The sequence below is a fragment of the Suncus etruscus genome, chromosome 18, assembly GCF_024139225.1.
Source record: "Suncus etruscus isolate mSunEtr1 chromosome 18, mSunEtr1.pri.cur, whole genome shotgun sequence".
In the NCBI taxonomy this organism is placed as follows: Eukaryota; Metazoa; Chordata; class Mammalia; order Eulipotyphla; family Soricidae; genus Suncus; species Suncus etruscus.
In genome coordinates, this window is record NC_064865.1 from 47,060,272 (window position 1) to 47,081,752 (window position 21,481).

General features: G+C 42.3%; 1 protein-coding gene and 1 non-coding gene across 2 annotated transcripts; both read left to right on the forward strand.

Annotated features, from left to right (window-relative positions):
* Positions 1–3,623: 3,623 nt before the first annotated feature.
* On the forward strand, positions 3,624–15,004 carry RBM24 (RNA binding motif protein 24). The gene is made up of 4 exons (XM_049765297.1): positions 3,624–4,007; positions 5,486–5,609; positions 7,071–7,125; positions 14,633–15,004. The coding sequence occupies exons 1-4, from the start codon at positions 3,840–3,842 to the stop codon at positions 14,994–14,996; spliced, it is 711 nt and encodes a 236-aa protein (XP_049621254.1). The 5' UTR covers positions 3,624–3,839; the 3' UTR covers positions 14,997–15,004.
* A 5,030-nt stretch (positions 15,005–20,034) lies between these two features.
* LOC125996779 (U6 spliceosomal RNA) lies at positions 20,035–20,141 on the forward strand. The gene has a single exon (XR_007491458.1). It is a non-coding gene; the product is annotated as a U6 spliceosomal RNA (small nuclear RNA).
* Positions 20,142–21,481: the final 1,340 nt, after the last annotated feature.

Sequence of the window (21,481 nt, forward strand, 5' to 3'; positions counted from 1 at the left end):
CTTAATAACCTTGAAACTTTGAATTCAGAAAAATTTTATGGCCCCAAGGCTACATGGGCTGATGGCTGAAGTTCATAAATCCATGAAGAAGGGATCTGGTTGGTTCTTAGATCCGAATCCACCTGTCATTTATGTAAAACAAAACTCACTGTCGTCCACAGTAAAGGTCAACAGCACCTACGCCTCGTAGGGTACCTGCCAGGGAGTGGGGGGGGCACCCGAGAGTCTGCCCAGCTGAAGCGGGTGTGAATTATGCATCTTCTTGTCAGAACGGGTTTGGAAAATAAAGAATCCTCTTCTTCACCTTTGTTCTCAGTGAATCACCTAAAACAGGAATGCCGGAATTCCTCTGGCATTCAAAACCAGGGGACATCCAGGTACCCTTTGGCACCAAAATAAAGCCCTTTCAAAGTGAGCAAATCCTGCTGCCCAACAGGAAGAAGAAAAACTGGGAGTCAAGGGTTGTTTGGGAAGGGGAAAAAGGAGTGGACAACTGCCTCCTTGCCAAAAGCTGAGTTCTGCCCCTTAGGTATTCCAAAGTGGGGCTTCTCATTTCCATGTAGAGCTCCCCAATCTACTTAAGACAATAACCAAACTGCTGGCTAAAAAAGACCCAAACACCCCCTTTCCTGATAAGATCATTGTCCCCAAAGCAGTGAACACCCAAGCCTGGCAGAAGAAGAGAGATCCAGGCCAAAATGTCTCCAATCTTGGAGTTCTTCTGTAGTCACTTCCTTCCCTGTCCTCTTTGGCTCATCTAAGTACATTAATTCTTCAGTGGCATTGCAAGATGGGTGTTGAATAATAAAACAAAAAATGATTCCCAATTCCTCTGCTTCACCACCTGCTTTGTTTTTCTAATTTTTTTTTATATCACCTTTTATCATTCCGGTACATAGAGTTCCTCCAAAACCTTTATTTGACCAGAGGGGGTTTTTTACAACTGCACTCTGGCTCTCAGGGGACTGAGGAAAATAACTTTTCTCTGCTGCCCTGGAGATCTTTTGTAACTTAATGGGCTTGTTATCTCTCCACCTGTCTCCTGCCCCACCCTAGGCCCATCAAGAATATTTTAAACTTAAAGAAACAATTGCTTTCAGCAGGAAAGGCTAGTGCAGAAATCAACAAGATGAAAATGTGAACTGAACATTGGTTTTTTTTCTTTTCTTTCTTTTTTTTTTTTTTTGTTTGTTTTTGCACAAGGATGGCTGCAATCCAATGAGGTTTTGCAAAAATGCTCCAGAATCCGGTTCTCTGGCTAATGGGAGTAGTATCCTGGTCCAGCTGTCCTAAAAAAAATTAAACAGAAACTTCTCCCTCTAGTAGGTGGATTTCCCCAACTGTCTGAAAAAGAAGCCCGGAGACACCAAAAGCACGGGACTAAGTACTTCAGTATAAAGTCCTGGTGGAAGACTGCGGAGAAAATAGTGTCGTCTTAGGGGGGTGGGAAGGGGTAGGTCAAATAGCTTCTTCCAAACCCCTATAAAGACCAAATGGTTTCCACCTTATTGAACTGTTATTGCTAAAAAGAAATAGCAAAAATATATATATATACATACACATATAAAACATTACATAAGGAATGCTTAAGAGTTTTGTGTATTTTTTTTCCTTTATTGTTGGGCCACACTCAGCAATGCTCTGGGCTTACTCCTGGTCATGTTGAGGGGAACCACCGGGACGCCTGGGATCGAACCTGTGTCAGTGGCCTGCAAGGCAAATGCCCTTCCTCCCTACAGTACTATCACTCGGGGGGGCCCTAGGGTTTATTTTCTACTAAGGCTTTAAATAAAGTAAAGGTTGGTAGAAACCAACCTTTGGTGGTTATGTAACAAGTCGTTTTATTTTACTTTTTTAATTTCTTTACAATTACATCCTGATAAAAAAAAAAAAAAGATGCGGCCACATCATTAAACATACTTGAGAAATCCAATAAAAACAGAGACTTAATTCTTTAGCGTGGAATACAAGATAGTAGGAGAAACATCTACCAATATTCCGACCAAGGGAAGACACACAAATTTGGTCCCTTTAGTGGCTGTTGAAGCTCAATCCAATTCCACTTAGGCCTGAAGTCAGACGATACCTGGCAGAGAAGGTGTCTACCATTACTTAGCTTGGCTGACTCTCCTGGTCAATTCAATATAAGTTATCAACACCCCCAAAGCACATCTCCTTTCCCTCGCCCCATCGCCCCATCTTTGGACTCAGCCTCCCTACTCATCCAAGAGCACCAGCTTTTGGGGCTCAAGGAAAGTGGCCATGGCAGGGGGGAGAAGAGAAGACTGGGGGGGGGGATCCTCCCAGTCCAAACCCCCAAAGTCTCCACCTGGGGTGATCAATAAGGACCCAGCTCCACTAAAGAGGGAGGAATCGCTTCTCTGGGGCCTCCATGCACCCCAGATCTTACATCTCCTTTCCCTAGCCCCATCTTTGGACTCTGTCTCACTACTCATCCAGGAGCACCAGCTTTTGGGAAGTCATGGAAGGTGGCCAGGGCAGGAGGGGAAAGAGAAGAGTGGGGGGCTCCTCCCTGTCCAAACCCCCCAAATTTCCACCTGGGATGATCAATAAGGACCCAGCTCCACTAAGGGGGAAAGAAGCAGGCTTTTCTGGGGCCTTCGTGTGTGCACCCCCAAGTCGCCAGTGCACAGTCCCTGCGGCTGAGCTTTGCAAAGTGCTTCAGTCTCATTTTATTTTTTCTTTGCAAAAGCTACGTAGCTCCCTCTGCGGGCACAAAGTGCCCTGGGTCTTTGGATGGGTAGGTGGGTGGGGTTCACATTAAGCACCCCCAAGGCCTAAACGGGTGAGAGCTGAGTTTGCAGCCAGTAGTCCCAGCTGCCTTCTCCCCCCCCAAAAAAAAAGAAACCTTCACCCCCACACCCCACCCCACCCCACCCCCAAGCAAGCTCCAGCGCCGCCGCCGCCGCCAAGCCGAGCCAAGCCCGGGAGGGGAAGAAGCAGCTGTTCGCAACAGCTGGGGGGCGGCGGCGCCGGGCGCCCCAGGTGCGGCCTTGGCCAATCGCAGGCGTCCGGCCCGCCTCCCTCCCCAGCGGGGTGCCGACCCCCGGCCCGAGGAGGGGGAGAGAGGGAGGAGGAGAGCGGGGTGCGTTGCAGCGCCTTCTACCACTCGTCTTCCATCCAGCCACCGAGCCAGATCCTGAGCTGGGGAAGTCTGAAGCCTGAACCTGAGCCTTTGGGGAGGCCCCTCCCTATACTAGCCCTGGGGCAGCCCCAAATTTATTCTAAGCAATTATAAGAGGAGGAAAAAATAAATAAAATCTACCTCTAAACCTGCACCCAGTTGTTGTTTTTTTTTTTTTTTAATTTTGCCTGGAGCATCACCCCTCATTTATTTTTTTTTTTTGCATTTTTTTTCTTGCATATAATTTTTTTGTTTTGCTTATTTTGCAAGGAGTGAGAGTTTTGGGGGTTCTTATTTTTGTTTTTTTAATTTTTGCAAAACCAAATTTTAATTGTTTTTTTTGTAAGTCTCGGTTCTCCCCCTCAAAGTCGCCTTTGCCCGGACGATCAGGAGAGAATTGGGGGTTGCCACCAACCAGCAGAGGGGGGAAAGGAGGCAGCAAAGAGATTCGAGCCCAGGCCAGACGGGTTGACTGCTGCTGCTGCTGCTGCTTCTGAAGCTGGTGCCACCGTTGCTGTTGCTGCCACCGTTGCTGGCGACTTGGGAAGCCGAAGCCCAGCGCCCCGGGAACTTGCACCCCTGGGCCCCCGGCGGCCGCCCCAGGCTGCAGCAGGAGGAGACGCGCGGCCGGAGCCGGAGGACCAAGAGGCGCAGCAGCCGGAGCCGCAGCCGGAGCCGGAGCCCGGGTGCGAAGATGCACACGACGCAGAAGGACACGACGTACACCAAGATCTTCGTCGGGGGGCTTCCCTACCACACCACCGACGCCAGCCTGCGCAAGTACTTCGAGGTCTTCGGGGACATCGAGGAGGCCGTGGTCATCACCGACCGCCAGACGGGCAAGTCCCGGGGCTATGGATTTGTAAGTTTTTTTTGGGGGGGGGTTTGCATAACCGGCAGGGCATTGGAGTTGGGGGCTCTGGAGGAAAAGGGGGGGTGTCGATGTGAGAAAAAGATCCTGAGAGGTAGAATGAATCAAAAGCTGATTTTGTTGTTGTTGTTGTTGCTGGGGGGGCCCTAGGCCTAGCCAGCGCTGTCCCCCCTCCCAGGTTGAAAGTTTGCAAGCCCTTGGAGCATGTAGAGGGAGTTCTAAGGGGGTGCTCCAAAGGGGTCCCAGGGCTGAGCTGAAAGTTTGCAAACCCTGGAGCATGCAGAGCAAGCTATGGGGTGGGGGTGTGCTTCAAGAAGACCCCCCCTGACCCAGGGCTGAAGTGAAAGTTTGCAAGCCTTGGAGCATGCACAGCAAAGTCTAGCTAGGGGTGTTCCAAGGGGGACCCCCTCACCCAGGACTGAACTGAAAGTTTGCAAGTCCTTGGAGCATGCAGAGGGAGCTCTGTGGGGGGGGGGATGCTTCAAGGAGACCCCTGTTCACAGGACTGAACTGTTTGCAAACTGAAAGTTTGCAAGCCCTTGGAGCATACAGAGCAAGCTCTGGGGGTATTCTGAGGGACCCCCCCTTCCCCAGAATGCGCTGCAGAGTATTGGCGCAGGAGAGAACTCTGACGACTGGCTGTGTTTTGGGGGGTGCAAAGGGGCTGAAAGGGAGGGGCTGTAGCTCCCACAGAACTGTGCCTGCCTTCCCCGGCTGCTTAGAGGCCGGTCGCTAAGCACGCTGTTGCTTTGCAAAAAACTGCGTTTGTCTCCTGGCAGTCAGCGCTGCGCTGCGAGTGGGGCACCCTCCTCCTGGAGGTTCGGGTGGGTTCTGAGCCACCTCGTCTTTTTCTGCAAGCTCAGTTCAGTCCGCATTTCATGGCAAAAGGTCGATTTTATTTTCTTGGCCGAGAGAAGTCCACCCCCGCCCGCAAGATTCTGGGGGCCCAACTGCAAACGCTTGGGCATCTTCGTGGAGACGGAAGCCTGCAGAGTCTGTTGTTGTCAGCCTCAGAACTGGACAATAGTTTTTCTATTGTTCACTGGGGAGTATGGTTTTTTTTGGGGGGGTGGTGTTGGTGTTGGAAGCACCCTAGAAATGAGGCTGGAGCAGACCCGAGGCTCTTGGACTGCACCTAAAATTTGGGGTGGTGATGGTGGTGCAACTTTTGGATGGAAGGTCCAGGGATTTGGGTAGTCCAGGAGAGGGTGAATCAGGAAATTCAGGCTTCTAGGTGGATTTCTGCTACACATTATTAACACCCTCAAGATTTTGGAAGCTTGGGGAGGTGGTATGGGACAGGATTTCTTTACTTTCTGGGCTTCCCCCACTTCTTTATTTGCGTGGACAGTCAAATGCCCACCAGGGAACAGTTTAAGAGCATGCCTCCTGTTTAGGGGTTAACCAGGAGATTTTTGTTTTTTTGTTTGTTTTTTTTTTTTTTTTGTCTGTCCATCTGTGTTGGGAAGGTCACCATGGCCGACAGAGCTGCTGCGGAAAGAGCCTGCAAAGACCCCAACCCCATCATTGACGGCAGGAAGGCCAACGTGAACCTGGCCTATCTGGGAGCCAAGCCAAGGATCATGCAACCAGGTGAGACTTGAACCGACATCCCCCCACCCCTCACCAGAAGATCACTCCTCTTCAAACAGAAAGGATTTCTAATTTAGAAAACCTTAGGGGTTGCCTTGAGACCTTGGGTAAGAATCTAGGAGAGTTGAACCGTGACTGGGAAGAGGACATGAAGGATAAATGAGTTGTAAACAGGCCTTTCAATCAGGACTTGAAAATGTACCTGGGAGCCGAATTAGATCCTAAGGCATCTTGATAGATTCTTGGTGGGAGTGTCTTGACATTCTATGAAGTCTCAGGCCTACCTCTGTTCTGTTCTGCTCATTGAAGTGACATCAAATAAAAAGCTGGTCACAATTTCTCTTTTTTTTTTTTATATTTTTTAACCTTAATTAAGTACTTAATTCACAGATGGCTTCTATGCTATCAATGCCTCAGCTCCAGGTACTTTTTATTTTCTACTCTGTGTTTCCCCTCACCAGCCACCAGTTGCCCTGTAGAACTCAGAACTCCATTGAATGTTTGCCCTTCAGAAGGGTTAGAGATGGGGGTAGTGTCTGGATGGTGAGTGCTTCCTCTGAAGTCACAGAATGGAGAAAAAAGAGAACAAGCTGACAGAATGCAGGGCCCTCATGTGACAGGATCAGAAAGGGAGGTGTAGAGGTGCGAAGTGGTTTACTCCAAATCAGGCAGCCATTAGATAGCCCTGACGGGAGCAGAATTTTCTGTGTGAAAAAGATAAATCCCTTTGGACCGTTTACATCACTGTCATTTGCAGTAGCAAGAATAATAGAGATGCTTCTATTGCCCAAATAGAACCTTTATCTTAGGTAAGCAGCTTTGTTTGACTCAGTCATGTACTCTTCATTCTTGACATCTTTCCACCTGAAATTCTGGAGAGAGTGACATTTCCATTCAAATGAGTTTGCTAGCAATTCAGTTTGTCTAGTAAGAAGAAATGCAAATACTCATGAGCATTGGAAATATATATTTGTCTAATAATATGTGTATACTAGTCAGAAAAAAAAGGAGGGTAGGTTACTCCCTGAATTCTCTACCCTAATCTCTCAAATCTTAACTACCTTGCAAAGCATTGTGCAAAACACCCCAGAATGTTCCATACTATGGAAGACTTCTTTTTGCTAACTCATGATTCAGAAATGTTTTCTGAATCAAGAGTTAGTAAAAAGTATTTGTGACATGCAATTTCATTTATCAAGTTTTATTATATCCTTACTCTAATTTTCAAAGTTTTTAATTCTATGTATTACACAGTACACTTTGTCATTTCTACTTCAAAGCTCTATGAAAAGTCTTATTTGGATCAGTAATAATATTAATGAAAATGACTTTGAAAAACATTCTTCTCTGAAGTATGGGAAACCTTACCTTTTCTAAATAAGAGTTGTCATTGCATTTTAAGTATAGAAGAAATGAATGCCAGGTACAAATAAGAGGTTGTGGTATGTTTTTTTTTCTTAGGTTTTGCCTTTGGTGTCCAACAAATTCATCCAGCTCTTATCCAGAGACCTTTCGGGTAAGTCAATTTGATGAAGCTTCTTACGTTTCAATACAAAACTCATCAATTGTTAACCTGCCATTTTATGTACAAACATGACCATGTCACAGAATGTTCCTGGCATATATCTATCTATAGATGATTGTGTATTTTTAATGCTGATACTCAAAATATTTTTAGATGAGTCAAGTTATCTGACCAAGTATGCAGCATCCAAACCAGACAAAAGTTTTGAGCTTATGATTTACCAAACCAAACCACCAGGTATGACTTGTGTACAAGACAAGTGTGTCCAACACTGTTACTACTGCTCAACTTGACTCAATGTTATTTATCTTTTTCTAACCTGACAGGGCTCCTATACTGTTAAGCTAACTGATGAGAAGGATACGGTGATAAGAGGTGGAATAGTTCTGTTTGGAGTTAAACTCTGTAACCTGTAGACTCAGACACACGAGCTCAGATGGTGATTAACCATGCATGGATGTTGGTTTTGTTGATTTTATTTTTTCACAATAGTCAATAGACCTCCGTGTGCTTTGTTGATTACAGTAATGAAGTGGTGTTGATAGCTAAACTGTGTGCCTTTTTTTAATTTGATTTTTTTTTCTTTTACTTAATTGAAAAGAGCTGTAGTGAAAGTGTTTTTCTTTTCCTCGGGGAGGGGTTCTTTGTGTTCTGAGTTTTGGTGGTGGTGTTGAGAAGTGTTGATTTCTGATTTTGCCATGGGAAGCAAAGGGCCTTTTTCTTCCCCCCTTGCTTTTAAGCTGTAGCCTGTGACTTCCATTTAACCATATTTTTTTTTTTTTGTAGTGAGTGCTAAATTGTGTGACTCCCCTGTCAGAACACGGATTCATTGCTTGCATGCCTTAAGTTTCTGTCTCACTGGATCGTTTTTGGGGAATGGGGTTCTTTCCTTTTTAGCAATGTGTATTCGTTATTAGGCCTTCCAGTATGAAGGTTCTGGAACGCTACTGTCCTCAGATTTCACTAACACTGGCCCAATTAAGTAGAGAACCACTATTTTGCCTATCAGAGCTAGCTTGGGTGCACAGCTTGCTCAGAAACTTCTGGTCTCTGGATCCTGTGATTACCAGGTCCCCTCATCTTGAGTTCCGTATTTTCTTCTACATTCAGATGTGACATGGGCAAGGGCTCCCCTATACTCTTAAATTTACTTTGAACACTTGAGTATGCTGTATTCTGCACCAGTGACCCACTTTCTTGTATCTCTAATGTTGGAGATCTAAACTTCCTTTTACTGTTTGAGAAATAATTTATCCTGGCCAATAGTTAATTTCTATAGCTTAGCATCTAAATGATTTATCTACCTGGGTAAGCTGCAGATTGGAATCTGCTGATAGATTGATAGATATTCCTTCTGTCTCCAAACATACACTTCAAGCAATAATAATGACTTGGAAAGATCCCATTATATTTTCTATGAATACTTTGTACTACTATAATTTAAGGTACCTTATTCTTACTGTCAACTTTTAAGGTGTTTTTTTTTTTAAAGATTCCTTCACTTAATATGATTAGAATGGTCTTGATATATACCCAAAGCTATTTATTATAGTTCTACCCAGACCATTCTCCCCAGAAAGTAACAACAAATAGTGGGTGAGTCCAACTAGCAACTAGCTCTATGCCTCCTTCCCCCATTCCCAGTGATCTGGACCAGTGGCTTTCAACCTTTATGTACTCGCTGGACAAACAGAAACAAAACATTGTTTATAATAGTAATTTGTATGTTTATCTTTAAATACAGTATTACTAAGTGAAAATTGTATGAATATTTGAATTTCAAATAACCAGACATGCAGAACTGGCCACTGCAAACCACTGGTGCTAGATCATATTTATGCTTTGAACAGGAGAATCCCCTACACAGTAAGTAATCTTAAACAGACTTAACTCACCCAAGTCATTGAATCAGAGCAAAATTGAGCAGCAAGTATTGGCATAGTCTTTTTGTTGTTGTTGTTTTCCCCTCTGTACTAGCGCACAATATAAAATAAGGAGATTGCATTTTAGTTTGGGAAGTTAAATGAACAGAAACCAGTCACTTTCCTGGGATTGTTTTTAAGTACTGAGGGAAAAAAATCCACAGTAGCAAGGAAATATGAAAGCTGGAGAAATTGAACAGGGTTTCTGGACTTGTACCCAATATACAAGTCCTGTAAAGAAGAGTAGATATGAAAAGTGGGATAGGCATAAGCACCGTGGGGGTAAAGGCACCATTTGTGGAGAAAACAGGCTGTTTATGAGGATCCTGAAGGCTAGATGCAGGAATTTGAACTTTATGGTTATTATGCTTTGGGGAGAAAGACAAGAGCATGAAGACAATCCAAGTAAACGGTGTGTATGGAAACTTGAAATCCAGCATGTTTTGATAGCCACGTTTTTGTTCTTCATCCCTTTGGACATTAGCTGTCAGACAAAGCACTGTTATTCTTACTGTTTGCATAAATTGTTTGAACTTGAGATTCTTATTGGAAATAGATAGCATTCCAGATGTGTTAAGCAAGCCTGCTGCTCTCTGTTTTAAGCTGTTCTCAACTCTTGTACCTAACAAATCACACCTGGTCATCCCAAATTCTATCTGAATGCCACATGCTCTTTTTTTAGGCCCAGAAAGAAGCTTGAGAATTTTTTTGTTGTTGTACTTACCTTGTTTGAAATCCTAGTGGCTCAAATATTTGTTAATATGGTCCTTACATGGCCTCAGATTACTCCTGGCTTTTGAAGGGAGTTTCTGATGTTACACAGCGGTTAAAGTGATAGAGACCTGTGGATTTGCCGAATGGTAGTTTTATAAATGTTTGGTGTCTGAAAGAAACGTTTTATGATTGAAATCTTGGAGAAACTAGATTTGTGAGTAGAAAATTCTAGGCTAATCGAGATCCTATTGAAATGCGCTTAGATATTGTCTCAGTATACTTAGAAGCTCTTAAATTTTTATTAGTGGTGTTAACCCTGTTCTAAGTATTGTACTAGCCATTAAAAAAGGATAGGAGGCACAGTAATTCGCATTCACTAAACCTGATTACTGTTGAATTACATGGATTCTTTCATTTAATGCTCTTAATGATTTATTTTGGTTTTGGTGTTTTGTTTTGCTTTTGGAGTCACAGCCACAAGTGTTCAGGGTTTATTTATTCCTCACCCTGCTCTCAAGGATCACTCCAATGCTTGGGGACTGGGGGATCCTATTATGATGTCAGGGACTGAACCCAGATTGATCACATGAAAGGCAAGCACCCTATCTACTCTACTCTCTCTCCAGCCTTCAGTGATTATTTGATGAAGACATTGTTAATGTCTTCTCAAGAGATTAATTTCCCACAGGGCCAGTAATTGTTAGCGTCTGATTTAAGTTTCTTTTTTTTTTTTTTTTTTTTTTTTTTGGTTTTTGGGCCATTGACGCTCAGGGGTTACTCCTGGCTATGCGCTCAGAAGTTGCTCCTGGCTTCTTGGGGGACCATATGGGACGCCGGGGGATCGAACCGCGGTCCGTGCGCAGGCAAGGCAGGCACCTTAGCTCCAGCGCCACCGCCCGGCCCTGATTTAAGTTTCTTAATCATGGTGTGTACCTGACTGACCTGAACAGCTACAGTCTGTCATATACTCAAATCAGACATTAAAATCCCTAAGTCCATTCGTTTAGTCATCTGATAGAAGATGGGACATCTTTGTGACAGAGAGAGACCATGTGGATTGGGATCCAAGACTTTTAAAGAAGGAGGAATTTCAGAGTGTAAATGGGGAGCTCTTGAGTGGGTGATAGATACTCTTTCTTGTTGTAGGCACTTGGTCCCAGTTTTTGTATTTAAGGTGCAGCAGTTCAGGATTGGAAATACATGTTCATTTCACTTGAAATAAAAGGGACTACGCAAACTCAAGCCAGTTGGATTTGGATGTCAGCAGATGGGCAAGGAAAGGAAAAATGGCGGCCCTGAAGGGAGGACTGGCTTGAGCTTTTTTTAGGGTAAGGGTCTAGGAATGGTCTAAAAAGCTGCCCAGAAAACTAACCACAGCAGCCGAAGTGTGTTCGAGGATGGGGGCAGAGATAGTGGAAAAACTCCTTTTGATTCAGAAGTAAAGTCCTGGCATTTCGAAGTTAGAAATCTGCATTTAGGATGTAAAAGCAGAGTTTAAACAAGCCAATGAGATTAAGACTGGGTGACAGTTGGTTACTTGGTAAAAGAAAAATCAGGATGTTGTTTCCAAAGTCACAGAAAACCCAATTGTATTATGAACAACCTTGTAACCATGGTGTTCAAATAAAGGAGTTGTGTGTGTTTTTTAAAAGTCACAGACCAGGACTAAGGAGATCCACAAGGGTCAATTGAGGACTTGGGTCCTTACATGCACAAAAACTTTAGTTCCTGGCACTGCATGACCCCTTAAAGCACCAGTGAATGTATCCCTGGGGGGCTTCTGACACTGTTGGGCCTGAGCAATATTGTCACTGGAACATAAAATAACACCAGGAGTGAACTCATCATCTCAAGCACTGTTTGGGAAGTCCCCCTCAATATTTTTAATATTTAAGATATTTAAAAAGTCAGAAGCTAGAAAGATGGTATGGAGCTTATCCCATATATATGCCTTTCACGTGACTGATGCCTGGTAGATCCCCCAATATGACATGCTCCCCTTGAGCATTGCCAGGTGCAGCCTTAGGCCCCCAAAACTCTGCCAGGGTAGGCTGGGTAAACCCTAGAATCAAAGGGCCCAGGTCCAGGGCCTTTGCAATGAACCTCTTGAGGGGCCCTGAGGTCTCCTGAGCACTTCTTGAGAGACACCACCACTAAAGTAACTCCCAACACAGAAATTGCTTCTTAAGTGACACTACATCCTCTCTCTGTTTCTTTCTTCCTCACCTGATGGGATTCCCTTTCCTTTATGCCTACAAAGAAAACCTTGACTCATCTTCAGCCGTCCTCCCATCAGACACTCCCCAAACTTCAACTTGCCAACTTGATTGGTATTCCAGGGAACTTCTCACTCTTGCTAATGGGCATGATCAAATTTTAACTATTCATATAAAAGCAATAGAGAGACAAGAATCCTGGAAACAGGCTCTGCTGTCTTACTGCATCTGACATATATCTACACACACACACACACACACACACACACACACACACACACACGATTTTGTCCTGCCTGCCTGTAAGCTCAACTTTTTAAGTGCATCAACTTCCAGTGCTTCATAGGTGCACACACAGTTGTGTCCTCTCTGTAAGCTCAACTTTATTTTTAGTGAACCAAGATAAGAACCTTGCCAGCACTTGCCAGTGGAACCTTGGGAATCAAGGGGTTAATGTTTCAGATATCAGTGAGTGTCCTACTGGCTGGCCCTTGCAGCTGATAGATGTTTTACTTTGGCCTTATAAAGACATTTTACCCGCTGGAAACCCTTGTCGCCTGACAGGATCAAAAATAGCCCCGCTGCAGCCCCTGCTGTCCATCACCACGGGTAAACTGGCAGGCACCCAGGCTGGCTTGGCCCTGTCTTCACTAGGCCATGTCCTCTTCTGCAAGGCGCTACCTTGAGTCACACCTGTCGCTGTGAAAGGTCTGATTCCGACTCGCCCGCCGGGAAGTTTGGGGTGCCGTGTCTTGACCGTGTATCTAGTTTCTGACAAGCAACTAATAAGAACATCTCTTAAGTGTCCTCGGAAACACTGGATGACGTGGTTTCTCCTGGCACTGGGAAAGATACACAAATGGAGTGAAATGGAGTATATTTTTATCATGGTGGTCAAAGTTCGCTACCCTCTGTGATAAATCCATCTTTTCCATGGATGTTCATTAATGAATGCTTTCAGTAAAACTCAGACGGGCCAACTAAAATCTCTGCCTTTGGGAAATACTAAATGGGAAATTTTCTGCTTGCAGGGCTTTCCAAGTGGAGGACTGTTTCTTAGGCTTGTACTCTAGGTTGGCCAGCAACCAGATGGCATCACTGTGGTGGATTTTTAGAAAGGGGAAGGGATTTGGGGGGGTCAGGGAAGCACTTGTGTTGGCTAGGTAAAGTCCTGGATTCAGTCTTAGGCATTATCAAATAAAAAAGTGCAACGGAGGGGAGAGAATTTGGAGAGTTTTGTTAACAGAAATGAAAATTAAGATATTTATGGTAGTGTTTGAAATGATCAGTAATGAATTGTAAGAATGAGAATTAAAATACTTGAGGGTTTTTTTTCCTAAATAATCTCTTGTGAAAAAAATTTTTAGCCAAATTAACTTTTTTAAGTAAGGTCATTGGAGTTCATCTGTTATGTGATCTTTGAATGTATAATTCTTACAAGGTATTCAATTTTGTTTCACTTGTCTTGAACTTTCGCAGAATAATTTATAGTAATAGAATTGATTTGTGTCAAGGACTACTAAGGCAGATGTAAAGATTTGCAAACAATTGGTTTCCGATGTGGATAAAATGAGTTAGTCAATGCATAAAACAATGGTGTTTCCTTACTCCTTGTGTTATGGGAGCCTTTTATGTGTATGTTAACTTGAGAAATATTTAGCTGTATTTCCCTGTCCCCTACCTATTTCCCCAAAACTCCTTCTGTCTGTCTTGCATAGAGATAAACAAGCTGACTGACCTTCGGTTGCCCGATAGTCAAACAGGTTTGATTGACCCCTATGAATGTTATGGAGAAAAAAAAAGAAAGAAAGATTTAAGACCAAAAGTGTGCTGCACCTCTTCTGGAAATCACTTGCCATGAATGTTAATAGCATTTCTGTAGCTTCCCACAACAGCCTCCTTTCTAGCACTACAATTCGTTTGCGAAGTGTGACTCTGCTGTGTTTACCACACTTGTGAACTTTTAAACTCCTTTGTTATTTTGTCGCCTGCTTCTTTCCTTTATGATGATTTTTAATCAGGGTGACTGAGGTTGCAGAGAGATTAATGTGTGCTGAGTCTGCATAGCAACTTCCCAGTAGGGTTGCCATGATACTAAAACATACGGATTTTTATTGGAATGTCAGTTTGCTCAAAAAAAAAAAAAAAAAAGCCTCAACTACCTGGGCATTGAACCCATCCCAAATTGCCACCTTTGTGCAACCGCCTAAAAAATCAGGGCTGAGTTTTTCACCATTTGCCCAAGAGTTTTGTTACATCCATGCCAACTCTTGCATCAAAATCTTCATCCATGCAAGTATTAATATATAAATATATATATATATATATAGTCTTGGGTTCCCTGGTAAACCTGACCTGGTTTTCCAAACTTGGAAAACTCATCCTGCTTCTAAAATCAAAAGGTTTGTCCAGAAAGGGGCAAAGAAAGGAACTAAATTTTTATGACTAGTTTTCCCTCACCATTAAAAAAAATAATAAAAAAACAACTCCATAATGTTGGCCCTCTGAAAAAAAGAAGGTATTGTGGCAACCCTATGCTCATAATAACCACTAAATTTGGGTTTGTCTTTTTATCTCTGGAGTAAGCCCAGGGACCCAGAAGAAGAGACAGCTCCAATCTGACTCAGTGTTTGCATTTCTCCCCAGGATACCTGCCCACTATGTGTATCCGCAGGCCTTCGTGCAGCCCGGTGTGGTCATCCCCCACGTCCAGCCCACAGCAGCCGCCGCCTCCACCACCCCTTACATTGATTACACGGGAGCCGCCTATGCCCAGTACTCAGCCGCTGCAGCCGCCGCTGCAGCTGCCGCCGCCTATGACCAGTATCCCTATGCGGCCTCCCCAGCTGCCACCGGCTACGTCACCGCAGGGGGCTACGGCTATGCAGTCCAGCAGCCTATCACCGCTGCAGCCCCGGGGACAGCTGCTGCAGCCGCCGCTGCAGCTGCCGCCGCCGCCGCCTTCGGCCAATACCAACCCCAGCAGCTGCCAACCGACCGAATGCAGTAGGAGCAGTCCCAGGATCAAAGTGGAATTATGGTTTTATTATTCATATTATTTTTTTTCTCTTGGCCTCCCACTTTTCCAAGTCTTTAGTTGCTTAATCAGAGTTCACATGGACTTAAAGCTTGAAACAGAAAAAACAAAAAGGCAAAAAAAAGAAAAAAAAAGTTTTATTTTATTTCTGGAAATACTCCAGGAAGGTTCTAGATGGGATTTGGGGGGGGGGGGGAGTTGGGTGGGGGCGGGAAGGGACAGTTGGTTGAGGCTCAGTTTTTAGAAATCGAACCCCCAAAGAGCCAGAATTGAAAGGCCACCAAGGAATGGTTGGCAGGGAAGAGCTGTGGAAGTTTACTTTTATAATGGGATTTTTCCCCCCCTCTTTTTCTAGTATCAGGGAAGCGAACTGCCTATTTTTACAAGTTAGAAGAAGCTCTTTGAATCTAGTTGAACCAGGGAATACAGAGTGAGCAATATATAGCTTGAATTATCTTTAAAAGCAGTTGCTGTTTTTAAGGGGGGGGGTGTTCTTTATTTTATTTTTAATAACACAATGGTGAAAAGCACTGATTGTCATTTTGTAGCTGTCGCTTAATGGCCTACAGAACTTGTTCAAGTAAGAAGGTCACGTTCTTACTATCTCAAAAATGGGCATCGAACAATCACTCCGGGAGGGTGGCAGTGGGGGACAAGTGGACAGGCATCATCTCTGCCAGGGGGGCGCAGAGCTAAGTGATGTGAAGTCAAGGAAAAGGCAGGAGCTGTGCAGACAATCAATCCTACTACGCACACAGTTCTGGAAAGAACACGTCACTTGCGCTTGTTGGATGAGCTTGTTTATATTCGAAGCCCTCTCCCCCCATCCTGTTTCAATTTTGGGGAACTTGTATCTGCTGGTGTCAGCACTTCTGATTCTGAATTAGAATCAGGCTATTACTACCATCGCCTTCTCTTTATTTATTGTGTTGACTTGTAGTTTAGGAATCCAGACAGTCAAGTTTGCAGTCTCTCCAACCCCTTAAGCATCGTCTTAAGGACTGTTTTTTCCCCCCACCACCCCACCCCTTGGAGATAATTTTACACTTTTTAGTATCTATTTTCAGAGTCCTATTTAAAACTATTTATTAGTGACTACAGTACACAAGACAACAAGGTGACGGAGATTGCAATTCTTCAAAGGTTAATCATGTGGTTTATACTGTGCCTTAATAGTAATGCTATTTAAGATATTTATTTTTAAGTTTTACTATGCTGCATTCTAAAGAAAGGAACTTTAGATGTGACACTGTAAAATTATGTATTCATCTCATGGCATAAATTATTTACTAGGTCTAGTTGTAGCATATTAAATATTAACCTATTCAACTGAAGATGTTGACTCGGATTTTATTTAAATTCATATGTGCACTGTATAAGAATACTCTTACATGAACACAGTTTAGTTTATTTTAGTTTTTTTTTAAAGATGCAGAGAGTATATTGCTAGTTTCATGCTTCCTCCTTTGAGTTTTGCTCATGTGTAGATCTCATTTAATGGTACTTCATTTAATTTAACACTTACGTAGTTGTTTCTGTAGTTTTTAAATGCTGCTTTACATTTTCCTTCTGAAACTTCAATACTTGCAATTTTTATTCTTAAACTAAATTGAAATACTATTTTACACTGTATTGGATTTTTATACTTGAACAATTTCATACAAGGGAAGACAGGTTAGCATTTTTATGGACTTTCTCCATTGTCACTGGATTTACATTGAAGTATTCCCGACTAGACAGTGTTATGTAATGTAGACATGACTCTCCTGTGCAAATTATTTATTCATTGTGTATATTGCTTTATAACATTTCAGATCTTCTAATCTATTCACTTGTAATAAATATAATTTTTAAAAATTTCTGTTGCATTGTTTATTTTGCCATCGAAGTGGACCTCTTCCTCCTTCCCACCAGAATTAATGGCCATGATAGAACTATCATAATCACAGAGTATCTTGTTTATATCTTTAGAGTGAGATTAATTCCTTCTCCAGAATCGTGAGCTAATAACTGCCTCATGGATTAAATATAGGTATTTAAAATATGTCAACTAATTGGAACCAAACCAGTAATAAGCATTCAGTTTACTGGTCATAGTTACTAGAATAGCTTGGATAGAACCAGACATGCTAAGAGAGGAAATGGCCTATTGGAATAGTTTTATCTTAAAAATTGGTGAGGGAGAGTGATTTGGCCACACCTGGTGGCATTCAGGGGTTACTCCTGGCTCTTCTCTCAGAAATTGCTCCTGGCAGGCTTGGGAGACCATCTGGGATGCTGGGAATTGAACCAGGGCTTGTCCTGGGTTGGTCAGATGCAAAGCAACGCCCAACTGTTGTGCTATTGCTCCTGCCCCTTATTTTAAAATTCCACAATGAGGTGATAGTATCTAGTGAGATGATGATTAGAACCTGAAGCAAATAACGCTCATCATCTTAAAATTTAAAATCTACATCAGTTGTGAAATAGATTCTCTCTTGGTCTTAGTATTTTCTAAACATATGATATAGTTTTTAAACTACAAATACTGTTATAATGATACTGTGCTTTTGCATTTCACAAAATGGAAAAGTTGTAATTCATCCAATTCAGAACCATCATCACATTGAACACAATCTTTAATTGTTTCATTTTCCAAAGACAACAGACACTAGCTTGCTTACCTTTAGGATGATAAAGACTAGTGTACCCCCAGAGTATTTCCTGGGACCAGTAAAATAATTCTTGTTAGTTCAGTCAGTACATCAATGATGATTTTATTCCAAAAGATATGTTCTCTATTTACTTTTTTAGATTTATGGAGGTCCCTCTTGGCCTCATTAAGCCAGATCTTGATTGATGAATTAAAAATGAAATAACATTTGATTTATCAATTAAAAGTAGGTCAGGCAGTTCTGGGAAAACCTTGTCAAAAAATAGCCTTGATTAGGAAAAAAAACTACCTATGAGTGTTTGACTTGAGCATAATTTCTGATTGTATAATATTAGAATAAGATAATAAAATGCCAATATTAATACATAGAGAGGATGTGACTTTAGAATGTTGAGGTCTACATTTGTAAAAATAAAAGTTAATATCTCGCAAAGAAGAAAAAGGACATGATGAAATGTGCATCCATCAGGTGGACTGGTTCTATTTGTAACCTTAAAGAAAGCAGTGGGTCCAAATGGGATTTCTTTGCGGTCCAAAGAAATGTTCTAAGCAATTGTGAATCCCCCTCTACACAGGTAAAATGTCAGGCGATAGAAACCCATATATTTGCTCTAGGTACTTCACAGGTTGTGCTGAGAGAATTCTTTGATAGGGGCATCTTAGAAATTAAAATACTAAGCAAAAGAAAATTATACTGGGAATGTAGATTGCTTGGGAAATTGCTCTTGATTACCTAATTTACACAAAAGGACAAATTATATATTGTGATTTTATATTATTCTGTCCCAACTGATAAATTGGCTAACAGAGAAGCTCCTCTCTCTCTCTCTCTCTCTCTCTCTCTCTCTCTCTCTCTCTCTCTCTCTCTCTCTCTCTCTCTCTCTCTCACTCTCTCTCACTCTCTCTTTCACTCTCTCTTTCTCCAAAATACAGAGAGGGACCTGAGTATTAGCACAGCGGTAGAGCATTTGCCTTGCATGTGGCCAACCTGGGACCAGGTTCGATTCCCTGCACCCCATATGATCCCCCAGCCTGGCATGGACGATTTCTGAGTGCAGAGCCAGGAGTAATCCCTGAGCACAGCTGGGTGTGGCCCCAAAACAGTAAGTTATGTTTAAAAAAAATTACTGAGAGATTGGCCAAATAGTGCGAGACTGAAGGCAAGAGAGATTATAGAATATATTTCACAAAGAACTATATTTAGCTCCTCCACGCCTGTCAAATATTGTTCTTCGTTCCCTCTGAGGTTTGAAAGTATTAAGACGACAGCCTGAGGTTTGGAGGGGCAAAGGTGAAAAAGAACCCCAAAAATAAATAGATGCATTTTTATGCTTATACTTTTTTGTCCTCCAAGAGTTCCAGGCTGTTTCCATGGAAATTCTAACTTTGTTTTGCCTCAGCACTTACAACAGAAGCATTTTTGCTTTGGATATTTGTTCTGGATTGAATTTTACATGTTCAATAATGACTTTAACTATGCCATTTAAATGCCAGGCTTTGAAATCCCAACTGTAAACCAGAATGAGGAAAGGAACAGACAGGTTCAGAAAGTGTAGATGAGAAAAATGATATATATGTAGAAGGTTGATAGCAAAAATTGGTTCTGTCTTGCTGCAGTGTTCAGTCATTCTTGACTAACTTCTTCAGAGAAGGTGCATAATGTGCCCTTCAATCCTGTCACTTTCCTCTCAATGATGAATGCTATTGTTTTTTTTTTTTTTTTTTGAAAATCCAAGAGGCTAGACTAAGCTAGGCATATGTTTTACATGAGTTTGGAGGAAGTGCATTACTTTCCGTTTTGTCATCATGAGAGGTAATTACGTTACGATGGGTGTTGAGTATTGTTATTTTCTTTTCATTTTTACAAACTTAGATAACGTGCTCACAAAAGGGTGAGTATCAAAAATTGACTTCCGACATGTATTTTTAGTACAAAAACAGCTTTGTCGGGTAGGAAGTTGTATGTTAGCTGTTTATATGCTGAGAGAAGTTAAGACAGAGGAAGAGAGACAGAGAATGGTCTCACTCATCTGTGGGTTTTAAGAAAAAGAAAAGACATTATTGTAATAATGCACAGAGACAATAGAGGGCTGGAAGGAAAGGCCCATGATGAAGCTTATCACAGAGTGGTGAGTGCAGTTAGATGACTTCAGTAACAACTATCATGACAATGTTAATGAATGAGAGAAATATAATGCCTGTCTCGAATACAAGCAGGGGTGGGGGAAGAGGGTCATGGAGGCATTGGTGGTGGAAATGCTGCACTGGTGAGGGGTATATTTTTATAACTAAAACCCAACTACAAACATGTTTGTAATCATAGTGCTTAAGTAAAAATATTAAAAACAAGTAAAATCTGGGCTCACTTTGGCAGCACATATACTAAAATTGGAATGATACAGAGAATATTAGCATAGCCCCTGCTCAAAGTTGACATGCAAATTTGTGAAGCGTTCCATATTAAAAAGAAAAAAAAAATCTGGTAGTTTTTTTTATCTCTGAAATTAATGTTAAAAAACAAAGCCATGTTATAAGACTATGCCAACCAGGTTTAAAATGGAACTTATTTTCATTCTTTCTTTTAGGGGTGAAGTGGGAGGCTCTTATATGGTGCTTGGGCCACTTTAGTGGGCACAGGACCCTACAGCACCATGCACAGGGACCTCCAGGGACCACTCACAGCAGAACATAGGGGACCACATGGTGCCAAGGATCGAACCTGGGTTGACGGCATGCAAGGCAAACACCTTAATTTTTGTACTAGCTTTTACTTCTGACTTTTTTTAAAAAAGATTTATATGTGCCAAAGATTTAATCTGGGTTGATAACAGGCAAGGCAAGCCCCTTAACCCCTGTTCTAGCTCAGGGCTCTGAGTTTTATTTATTTACTTAATTTAATTTGGGGAGGGGGCTGTGATTTACAATTCTGTTAAACCCAAGGGTTTCAGGCATAAAACATTCCAGCCACTATTTAAAACTTGTGATTTCTAGCTTTGCCCTCTGCTACCGATGAGTGAGATACAGCAATGTCTTCTGAGCATAGTACGGTATGTATTTCCCTTTTGCATTCATTTATCTGTATTTTGAAATTTGAGGAAAAGGAGCGTTGAAAAATGATGCAGAAGGAAACAAGAGACTCTAAGCATCTGTAAGAGTCAAAAGTATCTAAATATAGGTGAGGGAGGATGAAATGAAGATGTTTGAGTCACCAAGTCACCTGGCTGCAGCAGGGAATAGAGAAGCGTTACTGTAAGGACTGACTGTAATTTGATAGGTGATTTCTAGGCCAATAGTTGACTTGGGCAACTTTGCTTGTCGATACTTTGCTTTTAAGATTTTTTTTTTAATGAAGTTCTTTTAGAAAGAGATCATTACAGTCCCTCTGAGAGGATTATTAATTCGTGATATTCATGGCTTGAGACAACCTGGGATGGGAACTTTTGCAATCCTTTGATCTCATCTCTTTTCACTTTCCTTGTTTAATCAGACAAATCCATTAGCTGTAAGTGGTGGGGGTGAGGACAGCAGGTGAAAATGTATTTACCTTGCTCCCCAATATTCTTTTTCTGACAATCCCAAGTTGTATGTTTTATATTATTATTACTATATTGTTATATTCTTTAACACCTGCATTTGCACATGCAGTGTTACATCCCTCGTACCTCCAGTGGACTGCTTTTGATGGGTCTTTGGAGAAGTAGTAGAATATTTTCCCCAGGGATATAAGGGAGAAGCCTTCACCACTAATCATGCACCATGTACCAGTCATTTGTCCTTAAGGCTTTTAACATTGTAAGGCAGTGAT

Excerpts from the sequence above, each read along its gene's own strand:
- RBM24 (XM_049765297.1), top strand. The coding sequence starts at position 3,840 with ATGCACACGACGCAGAAGGACACGACGTACACCAAGATCTTCGTCGGG. Across the intron at positions 4,008-5,485 it reads AGTCCCGGGGCTATGGATTT|GTCACCATGGCCGACAGAGC; the intron begins GTAAGTTTTTTT and ends TGTGTTGGGAAG. Across the intron at positions 5,610-7,070 it reads GCCAAGGATCATGCAACCAG|GTTTTGCCTTTGGTGTCCAA; the intron begins GTGAGACTTGAA and ends TTTTTTTCTTAG.